Below are 20,344 nucleotides of genomic sequence, written 5' to 3'. Positions count from 1 at the left end.
TGATTATAAGTATGCAGTACATAATACACATAGCATACAAAATGTGTGCTAGTCAACTATTTACGTTGTCAGTAAGGCTTCCAGTCAAAAGTAGGTTCTTAGTAATTAAGTTTTGGGGGAGCCAAAAATTATACACAGCTTTCTGACAATGCAGGGGTCGAGCACCCTGACTCCCACATTATTCAAGGGTCAAGCGTAATGGGACTTATTATACTGCGCTGGCTCATGCAACCATGAAGTCTGCAAGCAGGAGCCCCAGGAGAGTTAGTTCCAGTCTAAGTCTGAAGGAAAGAACTGAGAACTAGGATCACCAGCAGAAGTCCCAGCCTGAAAGAGAGTAAACCCTCCTTTCCTCTGCTTTTTGTTCTGTTCGGGTCTTCAGCAGATGGGATAGACCTACCCACATTGGGGAGGGCAAGCTGCTTTACCCGGTCTATGCATTTAAATCTCCTCTCATCCTGAAACACCTTTGCAGACACACCCAGAATAATCTTTCAGCAAATATCTGAGCCCCTATAGCCCAGTCAAGCTAACACATCAAAATAACCCTCATGAGTCCCATTCTTTGCAGCCTGGGGAGGAACAGATCCCTGGGGCCACCCAGAGCCCATGCAGTGCCACTTGACTTCTAACAAGTGGCCAGTTAGGAGGACAGACCTTTGAGGGGCATGAGGGGAAAAGGAGGGAAGAGAATGGGATGAAAAAGGAAGGCAAGAAGCCAGAGCTTCAGTTTTCCAAGTCCAAGCTCAGGGAAGCACAGTGGGCCACCTCTTCCCATTCCCCGCTCCCCTGGGCAAGGCTCAAGCCCAGTCTACAGAGGGCACAGGTGGCTCTGGTCTTCTGTCACCACCCATAATCTGAGTGGCATACTCCAAAAATGTGGGGAATAAGGAGAGAGAAGGGTGGCCCCGTCTTCACTGGGGCCTGGGTGTGAACTGCAGCTGGATTCTCTGGGACCCTTGAGAATTGTATCTCTTTGTGTTGGATCCCTTGTCCTCCTTCCCAGTCCACAGATACCTTCCCTTCACTCACCTGAGTAGGCTTGGGAGTTTTCAGGTTAGATTTTCCAAATATTATTCCAAGTGACAACAGAAACCTCTCACCATCTTGGTTTAATTGCTTTTGCTTTCTCTCCTTGAACATCTCAAGTCAATGAGCCTCGTAACAGGTGAACCGCACGCTACATCACGGACCCTCGACAATTGGTATTACTCGAATTATTCTTACACATTAAAAATGCAATTTATGCCAAATGCTCGAGAATAAAGCATTCTGATGGCTAAAGTTTCTGGCTAGTTGATGAATAGAAGGCTTTTATTTTCACTTTGTCTCCTCTGGAGCCTTTCTCAAGTGCACTGGCCCTCTTCCTGCTCTGGAGCAGCATGTGAGGGCTTATGCTGCCAGGGTTATCAATTTAAACAGGAGGAATCTTTGCATGACACCTGAAACTAGGAGAATACTGAATTTAGGAGACTTAGAAACTACTTTTGTTTATTGTTGTTACTAAAATTCCCGGCATGTGTTTATCTTCTTATCGTTCATCTGTGGGCAGGATACTGTAGATGAAGGAAGTGGGGTAATAGTCCCACCAGTGCTCTTGAGGACAGCTCCTTACCACTGACTGTGCTCAATGCCCAGGAAACATTAGGATAAGTAAAATGTGGCCCCTGCCTCTACGGCGATCTGAGTCCAGAGAGAAAATTTATTTGTTTGAAGATTCATGTGGACTAATTTCCTGCTAATTGCAATTCTACTTTATCCCCCAGATGCAGCATAACCATTCTGGGGTGATCAATATAATATCATTGGCAATGTTAGCAATTATATTCAATTAGAAAGTTCTGAGGGCTACTTAAGAATTGATGAACTTTTGTAATTGTCAGCGTGTTTTAGCCAAGAGGCTTTCAGTAAAACTGGTCTTGACTGGAGCTGATCCACCCAGGATGAATGCAGCCAGACCTCCACTATGCAGACTATATTCACCATTTCACATTTCCCTTCTAGGTAAACTTCCAAGGACAGAAAATTGAACTAATCAGAGTCCGGAACCCCTGGGGCCAGGTTGAGTGGAACGGGTCATGGAGTGATAGGTCAGTGGCTCTGTCCTGCCTCTCTAGCTGGTCCCAGAGTGAGTGGGGACATGTGAGTGAGGAGTGGCTGGTCGGCCCTTCTCCCCAGGCTGACTTGGGTCCTGTTCTGCTTCTAGGGTGGTCTTACTTCCTGCCCTTTCAGCGCTCAGGGCCCACCATGCAGTGAACCTTAATTCTGAAGAGAGATTTTTATAGCAGCTATCTAGCCTTCACAGACTGGAATTCATGTCCGTCAATGCATTGTCTCCTGGGACAGTATTTTCTGTCTCCAGGTCTGAGTGGCTCCAATGATCAGTGTGTGCTCACCTGTGTACATACATATGTGTGTTCTGGGTGGGGTGGGGTAGCAGTGAGTATTCTGGAGGTGAGAATTCCTGAAATATTGCCAAGCAGGTTACTACAGGGTTCACTCTGATGGTCATTGACCATTGGCCAAGGACCCCCGACCAGTGGAGAAGCAGGGAAAGTGGAATTAGAAATGCATCCATTACAGAGCTGCTAACCAGGTTGTTTGGCTCCCAATTATAAAGGTCTGCTTTTTCTGTATGTGCCTCCCCATCCCAGCCCTGGTCTCTTGGTAAGTGGCCCAGTGGCTGAGAACTCTGGATGTGTGGGTGGGGGCACAGCAGGCCCACTCAGAGCTGCTCCCACTGCTGTCTCGGGCTCCTGCAGTCCATCCCTGCCCCACCCAGGGCTCCCAGGGTTCTGAAGAGGTGTCTGAAGCAAGTCTAGAACTTGGGCAAAACCAAGTTGGTATTTGTCACCAGTTCAGACAAAGCCGTCTGGTCACCAAACGTGGGCACAGCCATGGCTGCATTGACCTGGCCCGCTGTGAGGGCAGAGCACGCGGGTGAACCATACACCCCCCATCCCCGCATTGAGGCTCTTTTACCACAGTGCCTCTCAGAACTGAGATGTTGGCAGAGACAGATTCAGACCAGACCCACATCATCAGAGGATAGAGATCAGTCTCCCTCTCCTGTCAGAAATGGGAAGAACAGAGAAATACTGAAACAGAAATGAATGAGACTGCACCGTGTTTAACACACGCAGTGCCTCTCGATTTCCAGAGACCAGTCTTTCTTTCAAAGAAAAAAAAGGTCATTATGTTTTCCTTTTGTCACACAGAGGCAGAAATAAAAAACGTGCATTTTGGCTGGGAGTCAAGGCTGGCAAGAAGCTCCTTCCCACCCTTGGAGCTTCACGGCTGCCTGCCACATGCAGGCAGGGTAAAGGCATTGTTTGTTCAACAAAGCTGCCACCTCAGTTGTAGCACCACAATAGTGGTGGCTTAATTTGTTAGTAGCCCTGGGGATTACAGAAAATGCAGTAAACTTGGAGTCACAACTCTAATCTGGAGGGTGACAGGCAGCCATTCCCCAGCTCTTCCCTGAGCAGATGTCCTCGGGCCTATGTGAACCCTCTTGTCTGAAGGACAGGTGGGGCCAGCTCACAGAACCCTACCTGACTTCCTGTAAAGGCCGAATAGAGAAGATGCTGGTACACTAACACCAAGCACGGTATTATTGTTGCCTTTCAAAGCATCAGTTTATACACTAAAACAGGACTCAGGCACTGCTCCAGGTCACATAGCAAGCCAAGCTAAGGACAAAAGTCAGGCAGCTTGTGACTTCCAGCTGGTGGTGTTCAATGCCTTGTGATTGTCCAAGGACAATCTGTAAGCAATTAAGGTGGTCCTGAGGGATCCTTTCCCACCAGTCCAATAGGACTTGTACTTTCTGACCAGCCCTCTTACCTGGGACCTCTGGCTCACCTGGTGCATTTTGGGGGTCAAGTGAGCAGTCACTGAGCAAGACTTACTTCCCCCAGACTGCAGGCTTGGGGAGGGTCATCCCTCTGCACCCAGGCCACTGTTGCTCTCACAACCTCTGCCTAAACGCTGACTTTGTGTCCTCCTAGCTCTCCAGAGTGGCGTTCCATCGGCCCAGAGGAGCAGAAGCGTCTGTGTCACGCTGCGCTCGATGATGGGGAGTTCTGGTACAGTGCCGCCTCTGCTTCCACCTTTTCATTAGCTGCGTAACCAGCTGGGGCTCACCTGGGCATGAGGGGCACCATGCCGCTGGCTTTATTTTGGCAAATTGAATACATCTGTCTCAACTCATCACACATACCCCAGTTGGCAGGAAATTTAACTTCAGTCATCCTATCTCTACACTGGTTTTATTTTTTATTTTTAAGACACATTAAAATTTGCTGTAGTACTTCTTTGGGGAAAAAAAGTATCACACTGTTAGTGAATGAAAGAGGAACATTTTTACAGTAGCAGTAGGCTATTATTTTTATCTATCATGCCATGAATTCATGGGGAAGAGGTTCCAGTAGCTCAGGAAGGCACCTTGCCATTGAATGTGACAAAGCATTGATTGACTTTTGAATTCATGGGAAATAGGTTCCAGTACGTTATATCACAGTTACATGGGGACTATTGGTTATCCTGTGTGCTATGCTGTACACCTATAATACCATGTATTCATGGGGAATAAATAGGTTCCAGCACCTAAAAACATGGGTCCTCTGGTACTCTTGTGTGCTATGTTATATACTTATTATGCCATGAATTCATAGGGAATGGGTTCCAAGAGCTCAGGCTCCTTTCTGTCGGTTCTCACAAAGTGGGCTTCTCTGGGTGGCGCAGGCTGGCACTTCAGTCGAACCCAGGTACCTTTCTCTTTGGCTTCCTACTTTTTCTGATCATTTTCCTTCACAAGTTTCAGGAAGCTATCTCGGCTCTTAGAGTGCTTAATATGCTTAATATGAACATTAATCCTCTTGTCAAGGATTAATCAACATTAAGAATCTTGCCCTTAACTTGTTTGTTTACAACAATGCCAACAGCATGCTTGGTAACATTGTAGACTCTTCCAGTTTTGCCATGGTAATATGCCTTTTTGAACAGTACCAATTCCCTTGATGTATACGATATCACCTTTCTTGCAGATTCACATATATGTGGCCAAAGGAACAACTCCATGTTTTCTAAAAGGCCTAGAGAACATGTATCGGGTGCCTCTTCTCTTTCCCTTTGTGTTTGTCATTTTGGTGAATTACTGGAAGATGGCATCTCCTGCTGAAAGGAGTTAGCGCAGTCCAGCAATGGAGGGCAGAGTCTCTGGTCTCCAGCCCAACATCTCTCCTCTGAGCCACCTAAGTTTTTGTTGTGAATTTCTAGAAAGGCAGCCCTGTGCCACACAGTCCATGCCCTCCATGCCCAGCTTGGGGACAGAGACTTTTGAAGGCTGCTACCCTGAGCATAGCTGCAAATATATACCAAATTGGGGAGGTAACATTCCTGCTCTGGACTTCCCATTGGTCTGAACCTCTTTGTTTGACTGAAAATTTTCAATAGGCCTTCATCTCTATAATCTTTTTATATTCCAGATTTTTTCATTCTTTTCCCCTAGAGCACAGCCTCAATGGTCACTTTTTCTGCCTTCCATATGCTCATCCACTCAGGTGGCAGTAACAAAATACCACAGACTGGCTTCTAAGCAACAGAAATTTGCTACTCACAGTTCTGGAGGCTGAGAGTCCAAGATCAAGACTTAGGCAGATTCAGAGTCTGATGGGGCCAGAGAGCCATCCTGCTTTCTTTCTGCCAAGTGGCCTCTTATATAAGGGCACTAACACCATTCAGGAGAGCTCCACCCTCATGACCTAATCACTCCCCAGAGGTCCCATCTCCTAATACCATCACATTAGTAATTAGGTTTCAATGTATCAATTTTCAGACAATAGAAATAGGCAACAGATTTATCAAAGATTGTGCCACATTCCCTCTTGCCCAATTGCTAAACTGACATCACATAATTTAGAATTTTGTGGAGGAAATTCTAAACTAAGACACTAATTATATACGGCAGTGTTTTTCCAGGAGAATGATCATATTCTGTGAGTGGCTCTCTCCACACAGTGATCCAGGGACAAACTCTTTCTGTTCTACCCTCTTTTAGGGCCACATGTTTATCTACATGCAGCTAGCTGAAGAGAAGGAAAAAGGAAAAAATTGGAGAAGACATCCCCACTCTCCCCAGAAGTAACACATCACTGCTCACATCCCACCCCTCAACCTAAGGGGCAGGCTGCAGCCCGGCCTTATGCTGGTGGACACTGGCTGTCTCTGCCTAAGGAACTATGACAACTTAAGTCCCCCAAATTTATGGAAAACACACAGGGTGTTTGAGAGATTTACAAGCTGTTGAATTTGAAATTATAGGCAAACTGTGAATTTTGAACACAGAGAGGCTCTGAGTTAATGAGTTAGATGAGAACAGCCAAAATTATGACAGGAAGCTGAGGTATTGAGTTAGGATCATCACACAAATTGTCCAGTGTGAACAGGAGGCAGAAACCAGAGTTGGAAAGTCTATCTGAGGTCAAGCTGGAAGAAGGGAAGCAGGCACAGAAGAAAGAAGGCAGGCTGAGGAAACTGGGAAACCCCCAGCAGGAGGCGCAGCTGAGAAGAATGTTTCCCTGGGTGGATCCTCATTGTCCATTCCCACTCTTCAGGTGGTCTCGTCCAGGCTTGGGACTTAAAGACCATCCTCACACTGATAATTCTCAGGTTTCTATCTTCAGCTCCTTTCCCTGGAACTCCAGATTCATATATTCAGCTGTTTACCCAGTATCTCCCCTTGAGTGTCTAATAAACATATAAGATGAATGTGTCCAAACCTGAGCTCCTGAGCTCCTCACCCAAACTTCTCCACCACAGTCTGTCTCATCTCTGTCCTTCCAGCAGCTCAGACCAAGTGGCCTCTTATATAAGGCCATCTTGGCTCCTTTCATTCTTCCTTCTCCACATCCAATTCATCAGCAAAACCTATATGATTTACTTTGAAATATGTCTTAAATCTGGCCACTATTCACCACCTTCCAGGCCACCAGCCTGGACTGAGTCATCCTTGTCTCCCACCTGGACAGTGGCACTGACTTCCCAGCTGTGTCTCTGCCTCTCCTGTGCCCCTGAGAACTATGTCTGTTCTCAATACAGTAGTTATGGATCATGTCACCCCTCTGTGTAATGTCTCCCTGTGGCTCTGGATCTCCCCAGAGTCAAAGCCAAAGCACTTATACCTACCTGGCCCACCATTACCTCTGGATCTTATCCAGATAAGATTCCCTTACTGACACTTCATGACATCCTCTGTGGCCTTCTTGGTGCTCTTCAGAGCCTTGCTCTCCCTCTGCCTGGAACCCTGGAGAGCTGCTCTGCCTACTATCTGGTGCTTCAGCTCTCTGCACAACACATGCCTGATCAGTAAGGCCAGCCTTATTACCTCCCTTATTAGCCAGCACGCCACTCTACATGCCCATCCTTCAGCCCAATTTGACTTCTCTCTGTAACAGTTATCACATACTATCAACCTATACTTTTACATTTTTGCTACCTTTTTCCACCTTTATTTTACTTTTAAAAAATAAATTTTCTGTCTCCCATACTGGGAGGTCTCCCCACTCCTAGAAGATAGGCATTAGATTGGAAATTCCTTTTGAATGCAATAGGCTGATGGGTGAATGGATGGATGGGTGGGCGGGTGATGTCATCACTGTCTCCTATGGATTGTGCCTCTCCACTTTGTCATAGGATGTCATGGAAGGATTTCAAGGCCCATTTTGACAAAGTGGAGATCTGCAACCTCACTCCTGATGCCCTGGAGGAGGACGCTCTCCACAAATGGGAGGTGACGATCCATCAAGGAAGCTGGGTACGCGGCTCCACAGCTGGGGGCTGCCGCAATTTCCTGGGTAGGTAGTGGGCCTGTCTCTCTCTCTGCCATTGTCAAGTTTCCTGTCCAACACAGGGACATCAGAAGATCAGGGCCAGGACCCCAAAGAAAACCTGAAACATAGATTCAAACAGTAGATTCCACCAACTATTAGGACAAGAAGGCTGTAGAGATTTAGTAAGTGGTTGGTAAGACCTGCTTAGGGACACTTCTTTCTTTTATCACTTAGGTTATTTTCCATTACAAATAATAGAAAACACAATTAATCCCAGTTTAGCAACAAAAAAGATTTATTGTCCTACGTAATTGAAAAGCTAAGAGAAAAAGTAAGGTGGGATTCAGGCACAATCGTATCAGGACTCTGGCTCATTTGTTTATGACATTCTGCTCTGCCTCCTTTTCTGTGTTGACTTCTTCCTCTCTCTGGCTTTCTTTATCATCACAGAAGGCTGCCAGCAGCACGCAGGGCTTCCTAAACCTAACTCACATGAACAGCAAGAGCTTCTAGAGCAGCGGTTCTCAACCAGTGGGTCGCGACCCACAGAAACTGAATTAAAGGGTTGCAGCATTAGGAAGGTTGAGAACTGCTGTTCTAGAGGTTGTCAAACAAAAGTCCTTAACTTCCCTGGTAGGGTGTATGTGTGTGTGTGTTTGTCTTGGTTGCTTGTGTGTTTTTTTTTAAGGAAGGCGAGATAATCTACTTCTCTGAAATGGCAGATACCTTTTGGACCAATCCACAAATAAAATTGTCCCTGACTGAGAAAGATGAGGGGAAGGAGGAATGCACTTTCCTCGTAGCCCTGATGCAGAAAGATAGAAGGAAACTCAAGAGATTTGGTACCAACGTGCTGACTATTGGTTACGCCATTTACCAGGTTAGTGGAACCAAGCCACACTTCACAGTCCTCCATCTGAGTTCTAAACCCTCCTCTTCTCCTTGGCCTCATGCCTGAGACTCAACACCAGTCCCCAAACTGTCAGAAAAGCCCAGACAAATGGCCTCCCCAGAGAGCCCACCCTCCTCTTCCATTGCAGTGCCCTGGTGAAGATGGACACCTCGACAGAGACTTCTTCAGATGCCACGCTTCCCAGGCCAGAAGCAAGACGTTCATCAACCTGAGAGAGGTCTCCGGCCGGTTCAGGCTGCCCCCAGGAGAGTACATCGTGATCCCCAGCACATTTGAGCCCCATCAAGAAGCTGATTTCTGTCTGAGAATCTTTTCAGAGAAGAAAGCCCTTACCCGGTGAGTCGTAGCAACAGGTCTCAGAAGCCCTCTTCACTTAGTGGTTTATTCACATATAAGTCACCAGGGAACCACTGCAGCCAGGACCCTGTTCTGCTCTTTTCCACTATCTGCTTGAGACACAGGCAAGGTGGCTCCTGACTCATTGGCAAAGCAGGGCACATTTCCCATTTATCTCTGCTCTTCCCTCCCTCAAACAAACCATAAAACAAAACAAAACAGATATTGTCTCCGACTGGTCCCAGAATCATGCTCACAAGACCCTTTAGGGTGGAGTTCTTCATTTTTCAGACTCTATTACCAAAAAGTTCCTGGGGTAAGAGCAGCACGTAGACTTAATTCTGTGTGTGATGAAGGGGGTGGCTATTGCAAATTTCAAGAATGACACCTTTTTCAGCTCCAGTTTAAATAAAGGTTTTTAATTCTGCCTATCATTTTACAAGCTCAACATGCTGCCAGCTCTTTCTTGCAGTGTCTTAGCAAAATTATTTTGTATGAGTTACTTCTTTGGAAAGGGTTTCCCATGACTGCCCATTTGCCACTGGTTACTCTGTGGCTGAGGGAAAAGAACAGCTCAGGATAGAATATCTCTTTCCCCAATGACGATATTCTAAAGATTGCAGAGGATAGCAAAGTCTACTTATTCTGTAGACTTTGTATCTGAACCTAGATAAATCCCTAACAAAGGATCAACCTACAAGAGTTGACAAGGGAAGCAGAGCTGTGGACACATGGCCTACTCTAGTTTTGTCTTTTGCTCAGCAAGGTAGAGCTCCTTTGAGAAGACTCCCATTCACAAACTCTGATTGGGTTTCCTGGGCTGATTAAAAACAGGGTGGTTTTTCCTCAGGGTTTAATGGAAACAGTGAAGTCTTTAATTTGTAAACACTCCACTGGAGATTTTTTTCCAGCCTTCTCCTAGACACTCATACAAGCTGAAGATGAATTTCCCAGTATCTGTTCACACAAAACACCCCATGCAGAATGGCACCTCTTACAGCTGGCTAGAACAAGCACGCAGTCCTGGTGCGGTCAGGGTTCCTGGCATTCATAAAGTGGCTTGTGTGGCAAGGCTAACTCTGTGCTCAAGCTTGCCCTGAAGATACTTCCATTAGCTCTGATACTGAGCATAGAATCAGCCATAGCTCGGTAGCAGAGAACCCACACCAAGTTCTGTTTCTGCTGCTTTAGCTGTGAGAGGGTCCCAATCAGATAAACCAAAGTTCCAAAAGGGCTTTGCTGCCTGGGCCTGGGGGGATGAGGAAGGAAAGGACGGCTTCGTTCAATCCTAGTATCTGTTTGTTTGCACTCCCTTTGGGAGCGCTTCAGGTGTTAGTCTGTAAGATTAGAGTCCTCCAAATGGTTTTAGCCTTAACAAAAGCTGATACCTGCTCCTCTTTTAAGATGACCACTGTCCAAACCCTGTGGTCCCACTAAATATGGGAATGGCAAAATAGGCATGCATCCATCATCTTCCCAAACCCAGTGCGCAAACACCCGGCCTTCCCTCACCCCTCCAGTGGAATAAAGGATTTACATGTGTGGGGAAGGGACAAAAGTAAGAGATATGGCTTCAAAGGGTAGTTTTGGGGGTTCTGACTCAACTTACCCAGTGGCTGACGCTCAGTATGCAGAGTGGTGGCCCCAGGGCAGGTGCAGCACCTATGGAGGCTGCAGCTTCGAGGTGGTGTGCCAAGAAGCTGCTGAGCTCAGGGGTCTTCGGAGTCTCTGCTGCTCCAGTGGCAATTCATCAGTGGCCCTCGTCAGCGGCCCTTGTCAGCGTGCGTCAAGGAAGCAGGGAGTGACTGCGGGCTTGACGCCTTTTACTGCTCTATATCCAGAGTTTGCAGGTTCCCTTGGTGATGCGTCTCCTTGTCTTCCTCTTATTCGCACACTGGGCAAGGTCTAAAGGACTAGGAATGGGGGTGTCCACACGTGGGGTCTTACACCCCGTAAACTGTCAACAGCCCTGAACAAGAAGGGCTTCCATGGGACATAACCTTCCAGTAGCTCTGGGCTCTTCGGTTCTGCAGAGTCTGGTGAGACATTAATCCACAATTGAACCCATGGTTCTTCTGCCCCTACAGGGATCTGGATGGGGACGTGGACGTCGATCTTCCTGAGGTGAGTCTTCCGATGCTGTGATAGAGGACTGGCTGGAAGCCTCCTCCTCACCACACTGTCACTTAAAACTCTAAAGTGCAGGAAGCTGTCACATGCGGTCAGGTAAGCACTTGTGATGCTCACTTCCTGGAGACCCAGACCTGTCTGTTCTAGTCTGTGCCTTCCTGGCCCCAGAACCTGGTATGGCTGGGGCGGGTGCTTGGCATAGGCTTCTGTTTGGTTCATCCTCCTTTCTGCTGCCAGCTCCCTCCTAGAACCACCTGCTGCTTCGGAAGGGGATGGAATACACGTCTTTTAAATGTATTTTATTTAATAAAAATAATCAATAAAAAGAAAACGGAATAGGGAGGAGGATTCCTTTCCCATGGAGTCGGGGGAACACATTATGTCTCCGATATTCTGTGTGGTGTGTGTGTGTGGAGAGGAAGGGACAGGGTAGGTTTTATCCTTGTCCAAGGGCTATGAGGCTCCAAAGCGCTGCTGACATGTGGCTGGAACATTCTGACTGTCCAGGGCCAGAAGAGACCTGTTTTCAGGAAGAAACTTGCTGTTCTGTGTTGGGATGTAGTTTATTTCATGGCACCCCCCCAAACTATAAATATTTCCCCCAAATCACCTGAAACATTTACTGAGCTCTTTCCATGCACCAGGGCCAGGGTTGGGTGTCATAAACAGACTCATGCCCGCAAAGATTTTACCATCCATTAGAACAGAAGATTAGGGAAGTGCAGGAAGCTCGGCAGCCCCATGCTGGACTGGCTCAGGCAGGGCCAGGCTTCCTTTAGCTTCCTCATCTGCAGGCCACAAGGCTCTGTGAGTCCAGCTGATAAGGCCTCACCTTCTAAAGAGCCTACAGGAGTAGTTGAGGCAGCGACATATCCACTGCAGAGAGGGTGACCCAGGGTGGCACAGGAGAGTCCAGATCCTTTCCTGCTGTTTTTGTCAGGTTTCTTCTTTGTGGGTCCTTTTGTGCACACTCCTTCGGTTACTTTTCAGCCCCCAAAGCTGACACCACCTGACCAAGAGACGGAGGAGGAGCAGCAGTTCCGGGCCCTGTTTGAGCGAGTTGCTGGTGAGGTGGGTTGCCTGCCTGTCTCCCCACTGGGCCTGGCTTCCCAGCAGGGGTTATTGTCAGCAGTGGCTCTCTGAGGCACGGGGGAGGGGAACTAAAACACCAGCCCGCATGTTAACCAGGAAAAACTATAAAATGACTTAAAGGGATTCATCTTGAGCCCAACACGAGTGACTGTCATCCAGGGAGCTGCACCTCAGAAGCCTCGAGCAAGTGGTCCCAAAGCAGTTGGGCAACAGTTTGGTTTTATACATTTTAGGGAGACAGAAACTGAAGGCAAAGTTGTGAGTCACAACATGCAAGGTATGCATTGGTTTGGCCCCAAAAGATGCGACATCTCCAAGTAGGGGCAGGGCACTCACAGGTTACAGGTGGGTTCAGAGATTCTTTAACCTGTAATTGGTTAAAGGAATAAAGCTTTGTCTAAAACAGCGGTTCTCAGCCTGAGGGTCCTGACCCCTTTGGACTTTATTAAAGGTTCGTGGCATTGGGAAGATTGAGAACCACTGGTCTAAAAGCTTAGAGCATTGTAAGTTAAGAAGAGGAAGTGTGCTAACCCAAGAGCAAGCCATAATATACTGACTCAAAGTGACCTGTTAAGCAAATCGAGGACCTGCAGGTGTCACTTAACCTCTGCTTTACATGGCCTTATGTCCTATTTATAATTTAGTATCTTATTGCCCCGAAGATTCTGCTCTGTCAGGCACGTGATCTGGATTTTAACACTAACACTGGTCAGTCATATCTAAACTCCAACAGGGAGGGGCTATAAGGATTTAAGACTATATTGGCTTTAAGGTTTTGTTGGGTTCCCTTTGACCAAGAGGGGGTTTATTCAGTCATCAGGGGACTTGGGGGTTAGGATTTGATTTTTATTTTGCATGGGTCATCAGAGGCCCAAGGGCCACCTTGTTTGAGGCATCTCTTACTCAACATCGGTCCCCTCTGTTAATGGGACAGGAATTGCCCAGAAAAATTCAGATTCAGCCTTGGGAAGACAGAATAGGTCTTGAAGAAGTGGTTCCTTTAGCCTCTTTCCCCAAACCACTGCCATTATGATATTCTCTCTGCTCTGGTCAAAGGTGGTGTCCAGGGAAGCCGTCATTAAATTGCAGTTTCCTGTCCTTGGCCTCCACCCCGCTCCCAACCCTCCCCACCGCTCAGCTTCTTTGCTGGGTGCACTGGCAACTCCTGGAGGACCTGGTGGTCCTCTCATGCAGCTCCAGGGTCTTCCTTCCCTGCCAGGTGATGGTGGAAACTGCAGTTTCCTTCTAGAAAGTGTCTGTTATGTGCTCCTTTGGAAACAAGCCTGCTAATGAACTTGGGTCTGTAATGCCTCTGCTAGCCTCCATGTCCCCTGCCTGGCTTCCTGCAGTATGAAAGTGATGGTGCCTAAGCCTGGGGTGAATGTCTGACATGGCACTGCACTGCAGTAATCAGGCCAGGCAGGGAGATTTGGGGGCCACAGGCGGGATGGAGAAAAGTGAGGGGCTGTGAGGTCTGAGGAAGAGCCTGGGATGCTGCATTTCTAACAAGCTTCTGGTGCTGTGGATGACGAGATTTAGGGGATTGCCTTAAATCTGTGATTCTTAAATGCACCCCTGTTTTAAACCTAAATAAACCTCTAGGTTTTAAAAATAATCTGTGAGCCCTTCTGATTTGAATGATCCCTGGGGTAAGCCCCAGATGTGGGAATATTTTAACGTTCTCCAGGTGATTCTACTGTATAGAAGCTCAGACACTCATACCGGTTTTCCCAAAATTCTCCTAACATAAGAACCATCTGGAGAGCTTTATGAACAACTCCATGAGTGGTTCTTATCCGCAAGGAAGTTGGGCAAGCCCCACCTTGCCCTGCCCAATTTCCATGCACTTTCCTGGATTTGGCCCTCTCCTGGGTGAGCTAGGCCCTTTCCTGGTTGGGCTGGTCCTTCCCTGAAGCATGTGACACACCAGATGTGTGGCTGCCACTATGCTGGAGGTGGGCACAGCTGCTTCCAGCAGGATTCTGGGGGCCAGTCTGTTATTGATTTGAGCCAAATCAAGCTTAGAACTGCTAAACACTATTTAAAAGGTACCAAGTACCATAAAAAGCATTTATCTCTACTTCAACAGGACATGGAGGTGACAGCAGAGGAACTTGAATACATTTTAAATGCCGTGCTGCAGAAGAGTAAGTGCTCCCCCCAAGGGGTGAGTCCCAGGGCTCCTATGGAGGACGAGTGACCACTCTGCCAGGTCCCCCCAGCTGCAGACCCACCTCCTGGGACTGACTTGTAGGGAGACTTTAAAATAGCACTCATTGTTTCTTTCCTGATTACAAAAATGCTGCAGGTTCGTGATAGAAAAAACTGCAGGAAAGCTTAGATGCCAAAGACAAAAACCACCAAAAGTAACCACTGTCAACATGTGTGTCTGTGTGTATGTGTGTACATACGTGTAGTCTGCATATATACAAACATCATCAGTTTCAGAACACTGCAGCACTCCAGGAAAAAAGCCTGCACCCACTAACAGTCATTCCCCAGGGCCCCAGCCCAGGAAACCATTACCCTGCTCTTTATACTGAACAGTTCGTATAGAACAGAGGTTCTCAACGTGGGGTCCCGACCCCTTTGTAACAATGAAAATACATCCTGTATATCAGATATTTACTTTATGATTCATAACAGTAGCAAAATTACAGTTATGAAGTAGCAACGAAAATAATTTTATGGGTGGGGGTCACCACAACATGAGGAAGTGTATTAAAAGGTCGCAGCATTAGGAAGTTGAGAACCACTGGATGGAAGGAATCATCCAGCATGTGGCCCTTTCTGGCCGGCTTCTTTCTCTTGGAGTGGGTTTTTTTTTTTTTTTTTTGAGGTGTATCCATGCTGTAGCATGCATTCATGTTGCATTCCTTTCTATAGCCAGATAATATCCCATTCTGTTTATTCATCCATCCATTGATGGACCTTTAGATTGTTGGCAGTTTGGGGCTATTATCAATGATACTGCTGTGAACACTCATATACTATGTAGGCATATGTTTTCATTTCTCTCTGGTATATAGTTAAGAGCATCGTTGGGTCACACGGTAACTGCGTGTTTAACGTTTTAAGGGACTACCCAACCGTTTTCCAAAGTGACTATTTTACATTTCCACCAGCAGTGTAAGGGTTTTCACCTATCTCCAACAATTTTAAATCCTGCCTTTAAACTTAACTTTCATGAACATTTCTCCAGGTCATGAACTATGCTTCGAAAACATGATGCCCAAGGACTGTGTACCGCTCCATTAGGTGGACACAGCCTAACCATCACCCTCCATTGGTCATTTACATCATTTCTAAATTTTTGCTGTTATAAATTGCCTAATGATTAAAAAAAATCTGCATGTGTAATTCTTTGCTTAGGATCCTTAAAACTAGAATAAATGGGTGAAAGGGTCTTCCCATTCTTATCACACTTTCTCCATTTTGCCAATTTTCCTTCTGAAAGGCCATGTCAGCTTCTGCCCTCGGCAGCACTGTAAGAGAGTAAGTGAACAGCTCACAGCCCCGCCAGCAGCCATGGGGCTTTCAGCAGAGGAGGATATAGTTTTATCTTATCAGGAGTCAACTGAATTCAGCTTTCATGTGTGATTTCAGAAAAAAACATCAAATTCAAGAAGCTAAGCCTGATCTCCTGTAAGAACATCATCTCCCTAATGGATGTATCCTTCATGCACACTGATTACAGGAAAGTGATGTTGAGCAGCACAGACTCTGTGGGACACAGCAGCCTTGACCAGTAGGACAGTCTCCACAGAAAATAACCAAAAGCTGGGGGGTCCCAGAACTGGATCAGAACTGAAGAGGCTCAGGGCTGTCCAGTGGCCATGGGGGATTTTTGAAGAGACTTGGGGATCTTGTTGCCTCTTTGTAGTCCCATCTGAGGGAACCAAGAGTTCTGTTTTTGTGAACCTTCTGTCACCACCACAACCCCCTGCCAGGCCATTTCTCCTCTATAGAGATTCATGGCTTAATTGTCAGAACCACCTCCCTGGGTTCCACATCTGTGTCACCCAAGCCAGCCCATCAGCCTCCCCTCTGAAGTCCCAGAGCTGAGGTCCCACAGGAGCCTCAGGTTGAAAGGCAGCTCAGAAGGCCTTAACTAGGCACACAGACCAGCGGTAACGGGAAGCTGGAGTTTGGGGAATTCAAAGTGTTCTGGGACAGGCTGAAGCAGTGGATCGTATGTAACCCAGGTGCAGGGCTTGGCCTCTGGGGGAGCCTAGGGCAGATGGCACTTAGAGGCTGGTGTGCTGTAGGTCAGAGCATCTGTGTTCTGGAAGGGGTGGTGGGAGAAGTCAGATGTAATTCCAATTCTTACAGAAGTAGCACCACCAGGCTCCTTCCAAAATGAAAAGGAAGACAAAAGAGAGACCGGCTTGGTCAGGAGGGCCTGGCCTGACCAGCCTGTATGGCCCCTGGGGGGTCGCTCTTTCTGGGCTGGCTGTCACTCAGTTACTGCCATCAATATTGCCCTGCCTCTGTCCTTCCCCCCAGAACCTTTTCCTCCAGTTCGATGCTGACAAGTCTGGCACCATGTCCTCCTACGAGCTGCGGACTGCGCTGAAAGCTTCAGGTAAAGAAAAGCCTGACTGTGTTCCCGGCAGGCCGTGCTGCTGTCCGTGAGTGGCCGAGAAGATGGCCGGGAAGGTCTTCTCCCCACATCCTGGGAGGAGGTCTCTGAGCGAGTGGGTGTCTCGTGAGGTCACAGCCCTTTGAGTAGCAGGGCCAGGACTCAGGCCTGGGGCTCCTCTCTCACACAGACCCCTGGTCTTAAACTGTGTGAGCATTGGTGGGAATTTTTAAAATGTATCTCCTAAGAATGAACTTGGCCTGCTCCTGCTCCTGACCCACCCCAGGGGCCTCTGGGCTTCTGGCCACGTCCCGACTCCGGTGGCAGGCTGCAGTGCTTCCGAACCTCTAATCTCTGCTCTCAAGTGGTTTTTATCACCTGTGGTTTGGGGAGCTCGTGTACCCCTCTGCCACCTGTGTCCCAGTCCCTGGCTCTGTCAGCAGCAGATTCTGAATCCAAACCAGATAATTTAGTCGTAGTTCACGCCCTGCTGCCTTTCACGCAGGATGGCTCCAGGTGGCGTTTCCGGCCCTTGGTCAGTCACTGCAGTGGCAGTCTGAGTCCCTGTGGTTGGTGTCCCATGCACACAGCTGTGGTTTCATGGGGCACTCTGCAGCCCCCTTACCCTCCCAGGTTGCCTCATGTCCCTCAGAAAGCACACTTCACAGACAGCGCTCCTGGGAGGGGATCAAACATCTGAGAACAGTTCATGTTTTGATAGACAGAATGTGCACAATCAGAAGCATCCTAGGGCTTGTGGGAGAGAAGAGAATCAGATGGGATGTAAGTGTGAGAAATGCCAGAAAGAGGCCTGATTATCTTGAGGGCTGGTGATGCTGTTTTCAGGGTAGAAGGAGGAATTAGGCAGAGGACAAAGGGAGCCTTTCAGAGAAGAGGGGTATGACCCTTTCTTTTCTACCCCGACTTGGCCTCTGGCCCTGTGGCCTTGCAGAGGGCAGCTCCAGATCTGCGCATGGCCAGCAGGCGGCACTGCTGTGCAGGCCTTGGGATCTGTGCTCTGCCCCCAAGGTGGGCTTCTAAACAGTCACGTGGACACTTCCTGGAAAGTGAACGTATGGATCAAAATTAAAGAGAAAGAAAATTGCTCCTTAAGGGCACTGATTAGAAATCACAGCATTAAATATCTGATCCAAAAGGAACTCACCTTTTCTAAACCCTTCACCTGATAAGTGAGGAAATCAAAGCTCAAAGAAATCAAGCCTTATGCCCCGAAATCCAGGCCTGCTGGCCCAGCCTGGTGTTCTGACTCCACCCTGATGTGTAGGAACGAGTGAGTGGCACTCACTGTGGGCAGCAGCAGCCCTTCTGAGAAACATTTCTCCAACTCCGGGCCTCAGGTGATCCTCTTGCCTCAGCCTCCCAGTGGCCCCCTTCTGAAACATTAGTGGGGCCGCCAGCACACCTGGGTTAAAAATGTCCTTAAGAAATATCCACTTACTATCGGTGCCACAGCTGGGATCCTCCAAAGGCCAATGGGGACACGTGCAGCCCACACGTGAGCCCGGGGAGAGAGGCTGGTGTGGGATGGGTGTGCAGCTCTGGCACCCATCTGGCGTTAAGTTCTCCCAAACGAAGCTTCCTGGAAAGCCAGAACCTATGGGTGTTGTTGGCGTTAAGAACACAACCATGAACTCATTAAATTCCAAAGCCATTAAATACTAAAAGTATACCTGTGAGCTGGCTAGCACCCCTGTCCCTCCAATACAGATACACACTCTTCCCCTGCATTCAAACAAAGGACAGGATCCCCCCACATCCCGGGGACTGGGGACTCAAGTGTGGCACAGTGGTACAGGGGCTCCCTTTTGTTAGCTCACCCTTCAGCTGGCTGGGAGCTTCTCTGGGGGCATGAACTCCCTGGGGGCTCAGACAGAGAGGATCCTGGGTCTCCTTCCCACAGGCTTTCAGCTGAGCAGCCACCTCCTACAGCTGATCGTCCTCAGGTATGCAGACGAGGAGCTCCAACTGGGCTTCGATGACTTCCTCAACTGCCTGGTCCGGCTGGAGAATGCAAGTCGTAAGTGTCCAGTGAGGCTGAGACTGTCCTCAGCCCTAGTTCACTTCAGGTAGTATCTTGGGTCACCCTCCATGAGCACTTAATTATGCAGGGAATTTATGGCAAAGACAGATCAGAGAGAGCCATGTGAGATCTGCGTGGACAGCTCTGCCTGTGTGGTCAGCTAAGGGGCAGTGCATTTCTTACCTTCACCATTCCTTCCACAGTCAGTGTCTCTACAGGAGGATGATGGGGCTGGGGGTGTGCCGCCTCACATCAGGAAACGTTCCATTTCAGGTCAAATGCCATCATAGTGTATAGAATCAGTAAATCCTCAGTCCTCTCCCATCCCCCGCCCTCTATGAGCCCTAGACATTGACCCAGTGATTGCAAACAAGACTGGGTATACCACAAACAGAGAGAGAGGATGTGCAGATGCCCCTTAGTGCCTGCACGTGTCATCACACCCAGCCGCCCTTACAGGCAGTTGTCCCTGTGAGACTGAATGATGTGTGTCCAGGGCCTGTAGCTCAGCACCAGGGCAGCTACAAGGCCTCACCATCTGTACAGGTACAAAGGGTCTGGTGCCCAAGGGCACCCAGGCTTGGTTGAATGCTCTGGTGTCACCATCTTGAAAGCGAGGGGCCCTGCATTTCCATTTTGCACTGGGCTTCATGAATTTTGTGTCTGGCTCTGCTTGGCATTTTCTAAAATGTGTTTGAGAGGCCACTTCAAAGCACTTTGCAAAGAAATGGAGGATCTGTGACCCTCGCTTACACTGTGCAGCAGCTCCCTCTGCTGTGGTGACAGACACTATAATGACTGGCTCAAAGCAGGCCTCTGTCATGGGACTATGAGCTCCAGGACAGCCATACTTAGCAGACAGGCAGGGACTATACACTGACTGAGAAGTGATAAGAGAGGTTTGGGGAGAGACAGAAGGGCCTCAAAGGCCTTTGTGTGTCAACCTGGGAAGCTGGGCTTTCTACAGGTGCCTGCCAGCAGCCAGTGAGAGGTATGTCCTAGAAAGAGACCTCCCAAAGATGGTCACTTGCTAAGCTTACAGGGTGGCCAAAGCTGACCCTAGAAATAAGGAGATCAGATAGTTTCTCTTCTCTCAACTGCTCTTTCCCTTTCTAAATACCCTCAGATCTAATCCTCCCAGCTTTGGGGGCAGGGGATGAGGGGATGAGCTCTCAGCTTGCTTGTGTAGTGAAGGAACCTTAGGCAGGTGGCCTTTTAGGCTCAACACTATCCCTTCTGGGAGCCTCACATCTGGGAGCCTGGAGAACTTTTACAACTACCAAGGCTGGAGATTTACCCCCATATTATTTTAACTTCTTATTATGAAAATTTGCAGTGACCCACTTAAATACAAAGAATCATAACAGGTTCCATGCCTTTCAGACTTTGCTACACATTACAATCCTCTGGAGTTGCTT

General features: G+C 48.1%; 1 protein-coding gene across 3 annotated transcripts in view; it reads left to right on the top strand.

The window, feature by feature from the left end:
* Positions 1-20,344, top strand: part of CAPN9 (calpain 9) — a 274,380-nt gene that overhangs the window by 38,139 nt on the left and 215,897 nt on the right. Inside the window, exons 7-18 of one of the 3 annotated variants that reach the window (XR_008383158.1) lie at positions 2,005-2,090; positions 4,011-4,088; positions 7,696-7,856; positions 8,555-8,712; positions 8,873-9,081; positions 11,169-11,205; positions 12,202-12,282; positions 14,393-14,450; positions 15,910-15,974; positions 16,427-16,495; positions 16,810-17,094; positions 18,807-18,902. Coding sequence is in view for 1 of the 3 variants with exons in the window: in XM_053606696.1 (XP_053462671.1) it covers positions 2,005-2,090; positions 4,011-4,088; positions 7,696-7,856; positions 8,555-8,712; positions 8,873-9,081; positions 11,169-11,205; positions 12,202-12,282; positions 14,393-14,450; positions 15,910-15,974; positions 16,427-16,495; positions 16,810-16,888; positions 18,807-18,923 (1,198 nt within the window). In the remaining 2 variants the exon portion in view is untranslated. Of the gene's footprint in view, positions 1-2,004; positions 2,091-4,010; positions 4,089-7,695; positions 7,857-8,554; positions 8,713-8,872; positions 9,082-11,168; positions 11,206-12,201; positions 12,283-14,392; positions 14,451-15,909; positions 15,975-16,426; positions 16,496-16,809; positions 18,144-18,806; positions 18,924-20,344 lie in introns of those variants that run through there. The other 2 variants (XM_053606696.1, XR_008383157.1) reach the window with 2 other exon arrangements.

This window comes from Nycticebus coucang, chromosome 10 (assembly GCF_027406575.1).
Source record: "Nycticebus coucang isolate mNycCou1 chromosome 10, mNycCou1.pri, whole genome shotgun sequence".
Taxonomy (NCBI): domain Eukaryota; kingdom Metazoa; phylum Chordata; class Mammalia; order Primates; family Lorisidae; genus Nycticebus; species Nycticebus coucang.
This window is presented reverse-complemented; position numbering and strand designations above follow the sequence as displayed.